This window comes from Pangasianodon hypophthalmus, chromosome 7 (assembly GCF_027358585.1).
Source record: "Pangasianodon hypophthalmus isolate fPanHyp1 chromosome 7, fPanHyp1.pri, whole genome shotgun sequence".
In the NCBI taxonomy this organism is placed as follows: domain Eukaryota; kingdom Metazoa; phylum Chordata; class Actinopteri; order Siluriformes; family Pangasiidae; genus Pangasianodon; species Pangasianodon hypophthalmus.
In genome coordinates, this window is record NC_069716.1 from 25,153,345 (window position 1) to 25,169,434 (window position 16,090).

Below are 16,090 nucleotides of genomic sequence, written 5' to 3' on the forward strand. Positions count from 1 at the left end.
GCATTTTTCACCCCTTCAAGATATAATATCTCTCTAATAAAACATGCGCTTCCCTCAGATCTCCCTCACTGAACACACACACACACTCACACGCAAAGCCGAGTGTTTCGCATGTGCCGATCTTCATCATTTCATCGCTTCCTCTCGTTTTATCTGCTGCTTTTCGGCTGCGCTGTTCTCTTGTCTCTGTCAGTGAGTCAAGCTCTCTTCAGACGCTTTTAATAACGAAGAAGACAAAGGCTGCCTCAAATTAGTTTCACTTATGCATGATCCTGAAAAGGCGGTTTGAGTGCATTGTTGATTGTTATTTGGTAAAGAAGCTCCAGGCAATCATGTACACGCATACACACACAGCAGACACACAGACACACACACACAGACACACACACACTCAAATGTAGACATAACAAGACCAAGCCAGACGTTTATGAACCAAAAGAGGAAAAACACAAGCTGATGATTATGTGTGTGTGCGCGTCATTAAAAATTTTTAGCCAAACAATAGAGGCTCTGTTACTACAAAGAGACACACTGCAACATGAGGACTGACCCGGCTATGATCACACACACATTATGTACATACTGTATTTCCTTGTGAAGATGAAGTTAAAGATGGTATGTGGTGATATGTAGGCCTGATATGCTAATCATAAAAATAATGAAAAATAAATAATATATATATTTCTTCTTCTTTTTTTTGTTGTTGTTGTTGGTCTGTAGCTTCTACTGTATTTTTAACAGCCTAACAACACAAAATGTTTGGAGTTGCACAATAAATAATGTATGTTTTATACAATTTGTTATTTTAATTTTGCACTTTGCACAAAATTAATTGTTACTTGATTTAAAGGAGAAAAAATCATTATTGTAAAAAAAAAAAAAAATTGTTGCTTACACTTGAAAAATTCCAAAAACAAGCAAATTACTGTAAGTAAACAGGACTCTAATTTTGCATTCCTGGGATTTAATTTGCTTACAAAAACAACTCAACACATGGTTTATGTGACGCAAACTCTGCAATGCTCATATTCACTATAGGTTCATTAATATTCATAACAGCCTCATTAATATTCACTCTAGCCATATTGATATTCAACTCAACACTAATATTACATTACAGCTATTAAAAGTTTAATGCAATTAAATTATAATTATATAAAATTTTAAAACTCGTGTGTGAGCGAGTGAATGAGTGCATATGATAATGCCTGTGAACTTGAGTGGACACAGGTAAAGAGCTTGAAAGGTCAAAGGTCAAGTCCTACCTGTCAATGTCAGTGTGGCTCTCGCAGTGGAGGAGCGTGGAGGAGTGTTTGTGTGTCCGACGTGTGTACGCATTCAGCCCTCCGTCTGTCATGTAGCTGCATACATGCATGCATACACACACACACACACACACACACACACACAAAATAAAAAAATCAGGGATGATGTGTGTGCAACAACATGATATACAAAAGACATTACACACACAGAGACACACAAACACACATCAATACTCTCAGATATTCCTACCCTTGTGGGGACATTTGGTAAGACATAAAATACTAAATTGGAAAATCACATTGAAGAATATTACATTTACGAAATTTTAACATATTCTTATAAAATTCCAAAATAAATATAAATGTATTTTTTAATTCTATCTAAGGATATTACGTTTCAAATTTCTTTCATTTTTACTGTTTTAAAAACATATTTTGTTTTATAGTCACATACACACACACACACACACAATAAAAAAAGAGTCATGTGAGGGCAACAACATGATATACAGAACACTTCATACACACACACACACACTGTATGTTTATTTGTATCTAAGAATATTACATTAATATTTTGTCTTATAGACAGTCTCTCTCTCTCTCTCTCTCTCTCTCTTTCTCTCTCTCTCTCACACACAGACACACACACACAGACACACACACACATAGAGTGCATGCAAAATTTTCTACCTAACTAACAGCTAGCTCAATTAGAATGAAATAAACTGTTTTATTATGCACCTTTCATCTTTAATCATCTAGAATGACTGAAGAGCAAAAGTAATTACAGAGGACCTTGTACACCCACACACACCCATTATAACAACCCCCACACACCCATTATAACACACACACACACAAACACTGCGATATAAAGTGATTTAAAACCTATTACCTGTTGTGGGTCTCCTTATCTAGAAATAGTTCATAACACGGTACTATTGAAGTTTCTGATAAAACACAGCACACACAAACCGCAAAGTCTCTCACCTGCTTTTCGCAACACACTGAAGGTCCAGGAAGGGATCTAGAGATGAAAAAGTCCGCGGCGAACCCTGCACAGTGCACCGGTTCTTCTCTATCAGAGTTTTATTACACGTCTATTAGCAGACTTATTCAGGCATTATGTCACGTTTTATCAGTAATTAGCCTGCTAATATTTTATTGTTGACTCTTCCAAAAAACCAAACCACCCTGTATGCTGAAGGTGGTGCAAAGAATTGATCCACAGCTGCTTGATAAACACTCCTATTTACTCTGCCTAGTCACACACTCTTTCTAAATATTGACTAACTTCAAGCTGTCTTCTGTGCATGCACAAACTCCTCGCATATGAACTGCTCCTATTTAAAGAGCACGTCAGCAATCATCTCATAATCCAACATAATCGCAGGCCGGGAGAACAGAACTCACCCTGGGGCACATACAGTATAATGGAGGTGAAATGAATGAGTATGTTGTCCAAGGTGCAAGAAATTCATGTCCATGTTAGTGTAAAACAGAACCAAACAAGGAGAAAAAGTATCATTGAGATGCCAGTGGACGCAATGAGCACCAACATCTGCTCCAGATAAACAGGGCAGTCAATTACTCATGAACTCATGATGCAATGACACACAGCTGGCCACAGCGCTGAGATCAAGGCCATGATGGTTCACCCTGACATCACCCTGGATACATTTCCATAGGCTGAAATCAATCACATGGTTACCCTACATACTTGGTTTACGTCAAGGTCGGGTTTTATCACATGGTTGTCATCAGCATTATATATAACGTAGTGGCCTGGGAAAACCTTTCACATGGTGGAAGTGTTACATTTTCTACTATACGTAGTTTGGATAAGTACGGATTATTGTGAACTGGAATATGTTTTTCTTTTGCATGTATTTCAAACACAAGCTATCCGACAACTTGCCCAAAGCGTGACATTCACTGTGTGAGGAAATCAAACATTTAGCTAGCAAGGGTTTAGATGCTTTTAGCTAAAATGACTAATTTTACCACTGAATTTGTTACACTGGCTATTACACTACACAATCTCTGAAGGTAGAAAGTATAAAAGTTTTGGTGAAATATATTTAAGGTTGAGAGTTTAACCTTTTCAAAATTATGGTACAGGCAGAAAAACTCAAGTTTGGACTGTTTGTCAGAATTCAACCACAGCAACGTCTGATTTTTCCAGAGGACCACACATACTGGTATTTTCATGACCATCAGGGATATCCATACTCTCCACTGCAAAAAATGACATCTTAGCAAATGAAAATATTCCTATCATAAGATCGATGATTGTTAAACGTTTTCTAGACATCTTTATTAATTTTAAGCTTGAAATCCAAAGAATGTGTCAGGTATCTCCCCCTCGTTCCGAGCGCTGCGTGCAGAGGCGCTCAGCGCGCATAGCAGCCCACGGTGCTATGGTGTTACTCTTCCATGTTGTTATGTGTTTGTTTATATTGCCACGTGTGTTTTTGTTTTGATTCATGTCTTGTCTCCACCCAGATCCTGTCATTGGTTGTATCCTTTGTGTGTCTTGATTACTCGCGCCTGTTCTCAGTTTGCCCCTTGATTTGTTTGTGTATTTAAACCCTCGTGTTTCTCTCTTCGACGTGAAGTATTGTTCAGTGTTTGCCTGCCTGACATTATCGAGCCTTTCTGTTCTGTATCACGTTACTCTTGGTTCTTGATCTTGTTTCGTTTCCTGGTTCATGTGTTTGGATTATCCTTGATATTGTCGTCTGCTCATTGCCTGACCTCTGCCTGTGTACTGTTTCTGATTTTGATTCGCACTTTGGATTTGTCTGTCTGGTCTTTAAATAAAACGCTTAACTGTATCTGCATCCGTCTTAGCCTCCCATTCCATGACAGAATGCCATTCCAACTGTGAAGCATGGTGGTGGCAGCATCGTTTTGTGGGAATGCTTTGCTAGAAGAGACTAGTGCACTTCAGAAAATAGATGGAATCATGAAGAAGGAGGATTACGTAGAAATACTTGAGCAACACCTCTTGTGAGACATCAGCCAGAAAGTTGAAACTCGATTGCAACAGGGTCTTCTAGCAGGACAATGATCATAAGCATGCCTATAAAAGTCGTAACAAAATGGCTTAAAGGCAACAAAGTGAAAGTATCTCAAAGCCATGACCTGAATACACAGAGCAAATCCGTGTATCAAACTGAAAAAGTGTGTCTGAGCAAGAAGACCTATAAAACAGACTGAGTTACACCAGTTCTGTCAGGAGGAATAGGCAAAAACTCCAGCAAAGTATTGTGAGAAGCTTGTAGAAGGCAAATCCCAAGAGTTTGATTCAAGCCACCAAATACGAACTAGGTATATATAAACCTAGTTATATATATAATATTGACCAAATGAAATTCTGATATAGTAAATAAAAGCTGAAATAAATCCATCTCGTAGCTATTATTATGAAAGGACCTCTTATAGAAACAAAGATACTCTAACTAACTTAATACAGGAAGTGTATGGTAATGTGAAAGTAGGTGTATGCAAACCTTTGGCTTTAACTGTAAAGTTGACTACGTTCAATATTTTCACTTGTCTCACAGTTGTCATTTTTTAGTCGTGCAGAAAAAAACAATTTTGCTTGATTTCGTACAAGTAAAAAAGTATGAAACAGTACAAACACTATCTCCTACGTTCATCCTACATAGTCATACTAACCTTGATGAATTTGAAGCATGAGATCATATGGGAAAAAAAGTGTTTCTTTTGTTAGTTGAATTTTAAAAATGTATTCCAGGATGCTTTTGGTACTGTATGTAGCTTAAATACTAAAACCAACATGTATAGTATGCTGAATTATTACTTAGTTTTGCTTTGCATTTTATAGTGAAACTGTGTTTTAAATGTACTCCACATATATGTACTGTTCTGGCCAGCGTTCAGCATCTGCTTCTAACTAGAACAGAGTGACATCTTGACTACAATACATTCTTTAGCCTTTATAATAGGTAAGTAAGTAAGTAAATAAATAAATAAATAAATAAAAGCACAGGTGGTAAAAAAGCGAGTGAGACAGTGTGTGTTTGAAGAAGGGGAAGGGGCCCAGGTATAGCAGGATGGAACAGTAGGGAAATCCTTTAGGCTGTAGGATGATGGATGAATGGAAGAGTTGATGGATGGGTGGATAGACCAGAGCGCCCTGTGCTATTCAGCTGTAAACGGGTTCTCAAAATCCACCCTCAGGGCAGATCCACTTAAAGGTTAAAGAGGAGTACATGAGTCTGCAGATATAAGAAACAGACACTGCACATATTATGTTCCTGGTTTTTTTTCTTCCTAATGTAATATAGATATTAACCTCATCTGGAACATGACAGACGTCCTGATATGAGGGCGTATTTCAAGTATGTTCAAAGCAAAAAAAAAAAAAAAAAAGCCAAAATGACAGGAAGTGACTTATCAACGTGAAACAGGAAGCTTGTAACACACACCTTTTGTGACGGTGTCCATGACTCCAGGCTAAAGCAGATACTTTACTGTACTTAAATGTGTGCGACTGCCGACTCTTTGTTCAACACTGGGTAGACTTGACTAATCTGAGACTTGTTAAAAAGGAAGGTAAGGAGAAAGTCCAAACAACATGTCATTTTTATGATGATGTTATAATTTATGACCTTCTGCACAGATGCAGCTAATGAATCATCAGGTGTGTATAGACAGATAAACAGATTAATAGCTGACTTGTGCAATAAAGTGATGGTTCACATTATGCCACAGCAATGTTAAATTCTCAACTCTGATTGGTCGGAAGGTGTTAGTTAATTTTTCTATAGCAGCAGCTCCAAGTGCAAGGCAAGTCAAACGTTTATATTAATGCACTCGATGTAACACATTATCGTTTCTATAGTAACGGCTAATTCATAGAGACATATAGTGAACACTCACAATATAAGCCTTGTAATAAACAAACTAAAAAATGGGTATTTAACAAGAAGAAAATATACAAATGTGGATTTGAAGTTTTCTGTTAGGAGACGTTTATTTAAAACATTTTTGGAAGGAGTCTCCAGTGTTCAGGACAGAAGATGCTTTTTTTTTTTCTGGAACAACTGTTTTTCTTGAACGTGAGGGAATGACTATTTCTAGCTACTATAATGTAAGTGATAACAAGAACTAACTTATCTTTCAGACATTCCATAACATTACATGTAAATATATGCAGATTGACAGTATAATGATATTCAATTTTATCACATTTATAAGTCTTTATCAAAATGTTGAGAACATCTGAGAATCTATGTATACAGATGTCCATTAAGGTTCTCCATTATTATTTTCTTTCAAGACACCTTGAGATAACATAGTATTATTCAAGATCTTAAGAAAATGTTGTTTTTCCAATCCAAATACTGAAACCATTGATAGGCGTGTAAAAAAAATGCTACGTAACAAGTTTCTAGATGATTTATTCCACTACGAGGAGAAGGATTCTTCACCTTGCCCTGTTAGGACACAGTTATTTAGAGATTTCGATGGCCTTCTTTTGACCAACACACATCTACAAGCCTAATCACAAAGTTTTTCTCTGTGAAACAAGTTTTTATCTTGAAATCGCTAGAAAAAGTCACGACCTCGAGATAACAAGACAGAAAAAAATTAGTAAAAAGGGTTTGACCTTCCCTTATCTAATGTGTCGCTTTAGATAAACGTCATTTATCATCCAACTATTTGGAATGTTAACTTATTTTTAACTTCATAAAAATATAAATCCAAAGCTTGCTGATTCCAATCCTAAAAAAAAAATCAAGCAACTGTGTCAGGCCTGCCATAAATCTACACTCAGTGTAAGGATGTTTCTTTTTTTTTTCCTCTTTCTTTCTTTTTCACTTTTGGTTCTCAGCTGAAAGGTCCTGAAATTGTGAGGTTTAAATTGTGCTGTTATAGCATTGAGTTTGCAATGTGCTGTTGGCGGTTAGTCAAAAATCTGCCATCAGTCCCTTCTCTTTAAAAAAAAAAAATGCTGGCTATTCTTAACCTTAAACTCAGACAGGATTTTCCCCTCCGATTATGGTAAACCGTAAATGTCGGTTTTTAAGAACATGAATGTGTTGCCAACTTAAGCAGCACAGCAGCAGAGAATCAGTGTGATGTTAGTTTGTCAGTAACACGAAACGTTCAAACCAGGTTATACACTGGCCCTGACCTGGCAACCCTCCATCACTCATTTAACTGCAGTTCAAAAGGGCAAGAGGACTGAGTGAGGGGGATTAGAACGTCGTCAGAAGCTTCCAGAAGTTTCCATTACCAAATAAAAGTTTGCGAATATTGATGCTCGTTTACAGCAGATTGGCATTTTTGGTATAAACATGTTTTATTTAATGTCATTGCAAAAAAAAAAAAGCTGATGCATAGGTTTGGCTAGATCTAAATAGTTATAAATAAATAATAAGTAATTGAATAATAGAAGAATGAATGAATGAATGAATGAATGAATGACAGTTTTGTTTGACTCATTTCCATCACAAATTTATGTACATCACAAATTGGAGGTGTTTTCTCATTGGCTTCTCTGACTTTTCAAAAAACGGACCACTGATTATTATTGTCTAGCTTCTTCCACCATTCTTCATTCTTAGCTAATTTTCACATCCACAGTTATACATATCCAATGGATTACATGAAACTATAAAAACTTCCCTTTAATGTGGCATAATTTTCCATAAAATATAAGCTCTGTATTATTCAGAAGTAAACTGAGGTTCACTGAGGTGTAAATTACTGTGTCAAAAACTGTGTCATTAGGTCAGTAAATCTGTGTAATTGCAGTATTTTTGTCTGTTTTTTTTTTTGTAACATTTCATAAGCTTATCTGTAAAAATCACACATAAGAAATTGTTGCCAATATTTGTAAGATATTATCTTTTAAAAAATTATTTCCATCAAAACCAAATTCCATGGAAACCTGCTTCCAGAGAACCGTGACCACACAACCTGCCATCATGTGGTGAACTGATTGGCAGTTTGGCAGAAACTAGGACTAAAAATCATAAGGTTTTTCTCAGGAGCACTGATAAAATATGCATCTAAGGTTACACTAACAACTGCAGATATTCTCTGTTATTTTTTTTTACATTTAGGAATGACCTTAAATGGTTAAAAATTTGTATTTGCTGTAGGTTGTGTGCAATCTGGATGTCATGTGTGTGTCATGCTTCATATTAAACCATCTAAACTGAAAAATAATATAAAAATAAAAATGAAAAATATTTGCCAAATAACGAATAACACACTTCTGGACATGCTGTTATAGGAAGCTAATTAACAGGTACCACCAAAAGTTGATTATTTTCTAATAACAGAATGTCACCAAGAGTTTTATTACTCTTATACCACAGCAATTTACCAGCACTTACAATTTTTATTAATTAAAAAAATAAAATATTGTACTTTTTCCCCCATTATAGTTACACTTAATGTTTTGGAACATCTGTGAAACAAGCTAGCTCCTGCTATATGTTATACTTACATTATAGCAGCTATAAACAGTTGTTCCCCCACTAGCCTCTCATTGTTCTTTCTTTTGAAATTAATAAGACAAAAACAAAGCGACTTGTCATATTACACAGAAACCACAAATCTCCTCTGCCCTGAAGACTTTCCCATGGTGGAAACTATACTGACAGTAACAAAGCACTTACACTGGGGACTCCTTGCGTAAATGATGCAAGTTACTGTGAATTAGAGGTTACTATGACGTATTAGAACAAGCGCATTAATACGAACCTGTGATCTGCATTGCACTACTGTCCGAGTTGCTGTTATAGAAAATGAATGACCAATGACCAATCAGAGTCTAGAATTCAACAGCACTGTGTTATAAAGGTAACATCGTCTTCCTGTCTGTGTCTGATAGAAACTGAGACATCTGGATTCTCACATGGAGAATCGCTGTATAGTAATAAATAAAATCAGTGTTGCCAGGATGATGATGTCAGAGGGAACATGTGCCATATCTGTGGTTTATACATTTCTCTGTTCATGTACGCCTCATCATGACTAAACACTTATTTCCACTCAGTCCAAAGGTTGCTATTGTTTTCCTGAAGTAGGTTCTAACTGGATATTCTGTCTTTCTTTCTGTCTCAGTAGAAATCTCTGCTCCTCTGTCTCAAATCACTCCTGTGCTACACATGACTATCTAGTACCAATGAGGAAGGAGGAATATAAAAAGATGAGGAATATAAAAAGATCATAAAAAGCATAATTGAAATATTCATGCCATCATCAAAATTAAGAGCTGTCTTTGTACATGTGTGGACTAAAAAAAAACCCTCTCTGTAGCACAGAACTACATTTTTACTAGACCATACCACTGAGCCTGGGTCAAACATTTCCTGACCAAATTTTGATAAATTTAAAGTCTAAAATTACTTAAGAGAGTAAAAGTGTAAGCCTGCATTGCCACTATGCCTCTCCAAGTTTGTCTCTTGTGGGAATGGCCTATCCAGCTTTGTTGAGACAGATAAAGACATAAATAGATAGATGTACTTTATTGCTCTCTAGGAGAAATTTGGGAAACAGATTAGAGGTTTCACCAAGATATGAACTCAGATCACTGGAGATTCAGAGACCAGAATGCTAACCATTACACCATGGAACTACTGGGTGACACAGTGGCGTAGCAGGTAGTGTTGTGGTCTTTACAGCTCTAGGGTTCCTGGGTCAATCCTGACCTCGGGTTACTGCGCGGAGTTTCATTCAAGTGGGTTTCCTCCAGGTATTCTGGTTTCCTGCACCCTCCCAATATATGCTCTTGGACTGGACTTAGACTTGGATTACGCTAAATTGCCCCAAGTGTGAACGAGTGTGCAAAGACATGCTTTGTGTGCTCTGGAATGAACTGGCGTCCCATCAAGGGTGTATTTCTGCCTCGTGTCCAATGTTCATTGGATAGCGACCCTGACCAGGACAAAGCATTTTCACAAGATGGTTGGATGGATGAATAGATGGACATTAATAACTAGTAGTAGCCATTTTTATAATGTATCCAAAAATTTACACATATCACAAAATTTATTCTTTAAATGCTTCTTAGTATGGGATGTGACAACGCATCACGATGCAAAAATGTGACAATGTACATCATGGAGACATGCGACTCACACTCCATGATGGAAATCAGCATTCAGTTAATTATGCATCTAATGCGACTGCACTGTCTGAACAACATCGGTCCCAATCTGTGCAATACATAGAGTTAAAATATAGAATCGTGCACGCTGGGCCCGATATCGCCGGATCACAATGACCAACACACATTATACGTTATATGGTTACACAACCATTTCCTAACCATTGAAAAGAGCTCTTTGAGAGGCTGTCAGGCATTTTAGCCGACTTTGGAGTTCTATTTCTGCTACAGAGCTTATTATGTTTTAATCAATCAAAATTTTCTCCAGGTCAGAGACTTTGTTCATTCAATCAAATTTTTGGGTGAACTTATAAATTTCTTTAATTATTTTGAAGATATGGTGAACCTGTAGTACATTTTGTTTACAATATTAGTACAATGTTTACTCTGCTCTGCTCAATTTTTGATTTATTTAGTTTTATTTTACAGACAAAGATGTCTTTACAGTCAGAATTTTTATTTATTATATCGTGATTTGAATCGTGACCTAGTGAATCTTTACACCCCTACCTCTTAGCATCGCAAATCCTTGCAGTTTTTCTTTAAAGTTTTTTTTTCAGTTATTGTGCCAAACACTATTGAACAGAAGTACAGAATTGTGGAAACTTCAGAAAACCATAACAGTGGTCCAAGGAATTACTGTGTCAAACATTAAGATTAGATCACATCACAAAAATCTCAATTTAAAACCCAAACCCATATAGCAGAAGTCTCGCTTGGTTTTATCAGCCATTTTGGTCATTTTAATTGATTGGTTCTAGTGTATCATTTGAGTGTTTACAAACACTTCGCTCTTATAGTTCAGGATTTGAGACAGCTTCTCTCTCTTCTCTTCCTCACTGCCCTCACTGCACTCATCTCTGAGGAGGCAACCCAGAATATTTCTCATGACCCTTCACTCGTGTCTTCAGGCCACACGCTGGTGCCCAGAGGGTTTCTGAGACGTACTTACACACACACGCGCACACACACACGCACACACATGCAGAGATGTGGATCAACACTTGTCAGTTGATCCTTGTTGACTGATTGCTCCAAAAACTCTGTAATCATCAGGACTCCAAATCATCAGGAATTCAGGATATTATCCGCACTAGCCCATAACATTTACCAAGCTATTTGGGACAGCCGGAGGGTGTGTGTGTGTGTGTGTGTGTGTGTGTGTGTGTGTGCAATTTTTCACAAATCCTGCCATTTTCAGTTAAGGTTAAAAGTGTAGCAATGCTTCATAGAGGTCATTTTTTAGTAGTTTCTTGACCATAAGAAAACATATTATTCAACATGGATTATTTTAATGGTTTAAAATTGCATGTTCATGTGCACGTTATTGCACATATTGTAAGGTATATTGAATTTGAAATGTGCAGCAATATAACTGCAACGTGCTATTTTTTTAGTCCAAATTCTACAACTTTAATTCATAAGCTCACATAATTTATCATTTTATGGGCTGCTGAGCTCTGAACACGTGAGAGGCTTCTGGCAGTGCTCCTAGGCAAAAAAGCACAAATAAAGAGTTAAAGTGTGAAAACGAAGTTGGCATGCACACTGGATAATTACACGCTCAAGAACCACGGCTAAGGGCAAGGTACCCGCTCGGGGTGGATCAAACTGCACACGCACTGCAGACTTGGCTGCGTTACTGAGCTTAAAGGTATAATAAGACTGACTTGAAATTCAAATTTTACACAGCCCATAAAAAATGTATATGGGAGTTATGACAAGTCAAGCTTTCATGAAAAACTAGAGCTAAAAAAAGTTGATTAAAAAAGGTGCACTGGACTGCAACAACACACATCTGGAGCCATCTAGAGGATGGTGAGGAGCAGTGCGTGTTTGAATTACAGCATCATTTTCAGGGCTTCCATTCACACATATAAACTTCTTCTCTTTTAATCTCTGATGTTAGTGTGTCTGTATATGCTACGTGTTTTACAGTGGAGGTTTTGGCAACTCGAAAAACTAGGTGAGAAAAGTCTAAAGGTGAATAACTGGTCATTAAGTGCTCACAATCAAGGAAGGAGCAAGATCAGCTTCAGCATCAAGTTTTTGCTAGCAAACATGCGCTAAACAGCACAAACCTGCTTGGACTAGCATTAACATCTTTCATGTCCCAGATGTTTTTCTTCACTAGCCAAAAACATCTATTTATGAACTGAATTAAGGTCGGCCAGTGATTTGGTTTCCTGTTTGAGTCTCTCATAAGAAAGAGGAGATCAGATATTTCATAAAATTACACCAACACTGTGCCTTTTCATGTTTGGGAAAGAAGCAAGAATAATTAACAGGATCGATTTTACACAAAAGTTATAATGTGCATTTATTTCTTTAACCGATCCCAGATTAAGTATTATTAACCTGTAAAAATTTCTTCTTGGGCATCAATAAAATCCATCCATCCATCCATCCATCCATTCCAAGGAGCCATCAGCGGACACGGCCTTATATTCTTCACTCTCATAACTACATACTTTTTCCTATTAGTTGAATTATATAATTCATAATAATTATCAAATCTTATACGTTCAGATGAATAGCTGAATATTAATCTGTGACTGTAAAGGGTTAAATCAATTCTATAATTAAATAAATTATATCTATTATTATCACATTAACACAACTAGATTGACTTTTCCTACATTAAAGGAAGTTTTATTAAAACATAGAATTCAAAGCAACTCTTTCAAGCTTGTTCTAAACTATTCAGTAATTAATGTTTAGTATTGTTACTATTACATTTTCTTTATATAGCACATTTTAACACTATATATCATACAAAATAGCTTTACAGAAATTCGGGCCATCACACCTATATGCGGTTCTTCCCCAAGCTGTTGCCACAATGTTAGAAGAACGGAATTGCTTAGAATATGTTTTTATGCTGTAGCATTAAAACTTCCCTCAGTGGAACTACAGGGCCCAAAATCTGTCATGGTTTGCCAAAGGTTGGTGCAGAAGAACTCGAGTGTCCTGCACAGATCCCTGATCTCAACCCCACTGAGCACCTTTGGGATGAACTGGAATGCTGACTGCACTCCAGGCCTCCTCATCCAACATCAGTACCTGATCTCGCTAATGCTGTTGTGGCTAAATATGAGTAAATCCACACAGCCACACTTCAAAATCTAGTGGAAAGCCTTCCCAGAAGAGTGGAGGTTATTATCGGCAAAGGTGAGTCTAAATCTGGAATGGGATGCACATGTGGATCATGGTGATGGTCAGGTGTACGCATACTTTTGGCCATATATTGGAGTACAGTTCATGTACACAGCACTGCTAAAATTCCATATTCAGTGCAAAATTGCAAATATTCTTTTTTATTGTCTAGAATAATGACTTGCACTGTGAGTGAACAGTAATACAGCCATTCTGCTGAATATTTCATTACTTTAGTTTCTTTTTATGATATTTTACAAGACGTCATACTTCCCATGCTTGATTCTTCAAGCAATCATTTGTGGTGTTTGATTCACACATGCACACACTCACCCGCTGGTGGCGCTGTCCATCCTCACACTCTTTCCCAGGATGTCTCCATCGCTCACGTAACCAGCGCTGTCTGTTGTCATTCCCTCCAACATCTCCGCCTTGTTGGAGCTGTAACCACTAGTTAACGAGGGGGCGTCGCCTGCCTGAAGACGTGGACCAGATGTACCAGGTCGCCATGGAGAGGCCGAGACAGGGCGGGGAGTGAGGGCGAGCGAGCCCCTCGTGTTGATCTCTGTGGTTATGCAGGCATCAAAAGTCGTCTGCAGGGTGCTGAAGGGGAGGTAGGGGTGGCAGATTTTAGACACACACACAGACTCACACACACACACAGACACAGCCAATCAGCTTTAATGTAAACCACAGGGATTTTCTATGACAGAGCGAGAGATAAAGAAAGCAAGAAACAAAACACCAAAAGGCGATGACAGTGTTTCCTGGCCTAAATGAGCACCCCACCAGGCCAGGGCTTCAGTTTCCTCCTTTAATTGACTTGGGAATCAAGATCTTGCTTTTAATTCGGGGGTTTGTGAACGGCAGGGGGTTCACCAGCCGATTTCATGCCTCCAAAGGCCTCAGACATGCATCAAACTCACTACAGCAGAAATGAAGAAAACAACACCCAGTCCCTCTTTGAAACAGCTCTTGATGTCAATCACATCAACTCCCCTGTTGGCCATGCACATTTACCACAACTCGTGATGGAACGGTTCTCACGGATGCTACAATGGGTCATATTCTTTTGGCTTTGCTGTGATCTTGTAATAAATTCATGTTTTATTGCTGCCCTGCTGAACTGAAGTCATAGATAGGACTTGATCTGAACACTTACTGTATGCTTTAACACCAAACATCCACTAGAGGGAAATTAATAGTCCGACAAGTTGGAAACATAACTAACCACATAACACATGTAAATTTATGCTGAACAGCATGTTGTAGTGTCCCTGTTCTGATCAGGAGCTCCAGTTACTGGAGTTTCACTTGTTCTCCTCGTGTCAGCATGGGTTTCCTCTGGGTTCTTTGCTCTCCTCCCAACTCCAAAAAATTAATTTAACTTAATTGCCTCTAGGGTCCTTTTGCTCCAATGTACTTTATTTTGGTGTGCTTTATTGATGAGAAGTACTGTGAGTTTACTTGTCACTTCCATTTAGTGCAAAATATTAGTGCTTTGAGATGACCCTACCCTTCAAAATTAGCTACTACATACGGTATGGGGGCAGTCGTGGCCTAATGGATAGAGAGTCGGACTTGCAACCCGAAGGTGAACCTGAAGGTTGTGGGTTCGAGTCTCGGGTCCGGCAGGGATTGTAGGTGGGGGGAGTGAATGACCAGCGCTCTCCCCCACCCTCAATACCACGACTGAGGTGAGACCCTTGAGCAAGGCACCGAACCCCCAACTGCTCCCTGGGCGCGGCAGCAAAAAAAGGCTGCCCACTGCTCCGGGTGTGTGTTCACTACTGTGTGTGTGCACTTGGATGGGTTAAATGCAGAGCACAAATTCCGAGTATGGGTCACCATATTTGGCCACAAGTCACTTCACTCACTCACTGTATAGTAATTAGAGTTGAAAGATGGCTAAAATGACTCACCTTACTTTGAAAGAGGATAAATGGTACTTCAATAAATTTGACAATTTATTGACAAGTGATCCTTATGTAAAAATAACGCAGATACAGAATGGGGAGAAAGTGTGATCTTAGTTACTCTGGCATGGTTGTTGGTGCCAGGCAGGCTGAAAAACAAAAACATCCAGTAAGCAGCAGTTCTGTTGGCGAAACGCCTTGTTAATGTGAGAGGTCAGAGGAGAATGACCAGACTGGTTCAAGCAAATAAAAAGGCTAGGTAACTCAAATAACCATTCTATACAACCACGGTAACCAGAAATATACCTCAAAATACACAGCACATCAAACCTCAAGGCTACAACAGCAGGAATCAACATCAGGTTCTACTCCTGTCAGCCAAAACAGGAAACTGAGGCTACAGCAGGCACACATTCATTGAACCCGGGCAGCTGATGTTCGGAAAAAGACCAGGTTTCATTATAGGCAGAGTAAGTCAATATCCTATAATTCACCAACTTTTGCTAAGGTTAGCAATACTTCCTTCTGAGATAAACCTCCCAGATGTCCCATAGCCAAGTCCCACAGCTATGAAGCAGCATGATAGGGAGAAT

General features: G+C 38.1%; 1 protein-coding gene across 4 annotated transcripts in view; it reads right to left on the minus strand.

Moving 5' to 3' along the window:
* nav2b (neuron navigator 2b) overlaps positions 1-16,090 on the minus strand; it is a 125,185-nt gene that overhangs the window by 52,437 nt on the left and 56,658 nt on the right. For 3 of the 4 annotated variants that reach the window (XM_034305857.2, XM_034305855.2, XM_034305854.2), the window contains 2 exons: positions 13,915-14,184; positions 1,266-1,361 (listed from right to left, as the gene is read on the minus strand). In XM_034305857.2, the coding sequence (XP_034161748.2) occupies positions 1,266-1,361; positions 13,915-14,184 (366 nt within the window). The remainder of the gene's footprint in view (positions 1-1,265; positions 1,362-13,914; positions 14,185-16,090) is intronic. The other variant, XM_034305856.2, reaches the window with a different exon arrangement.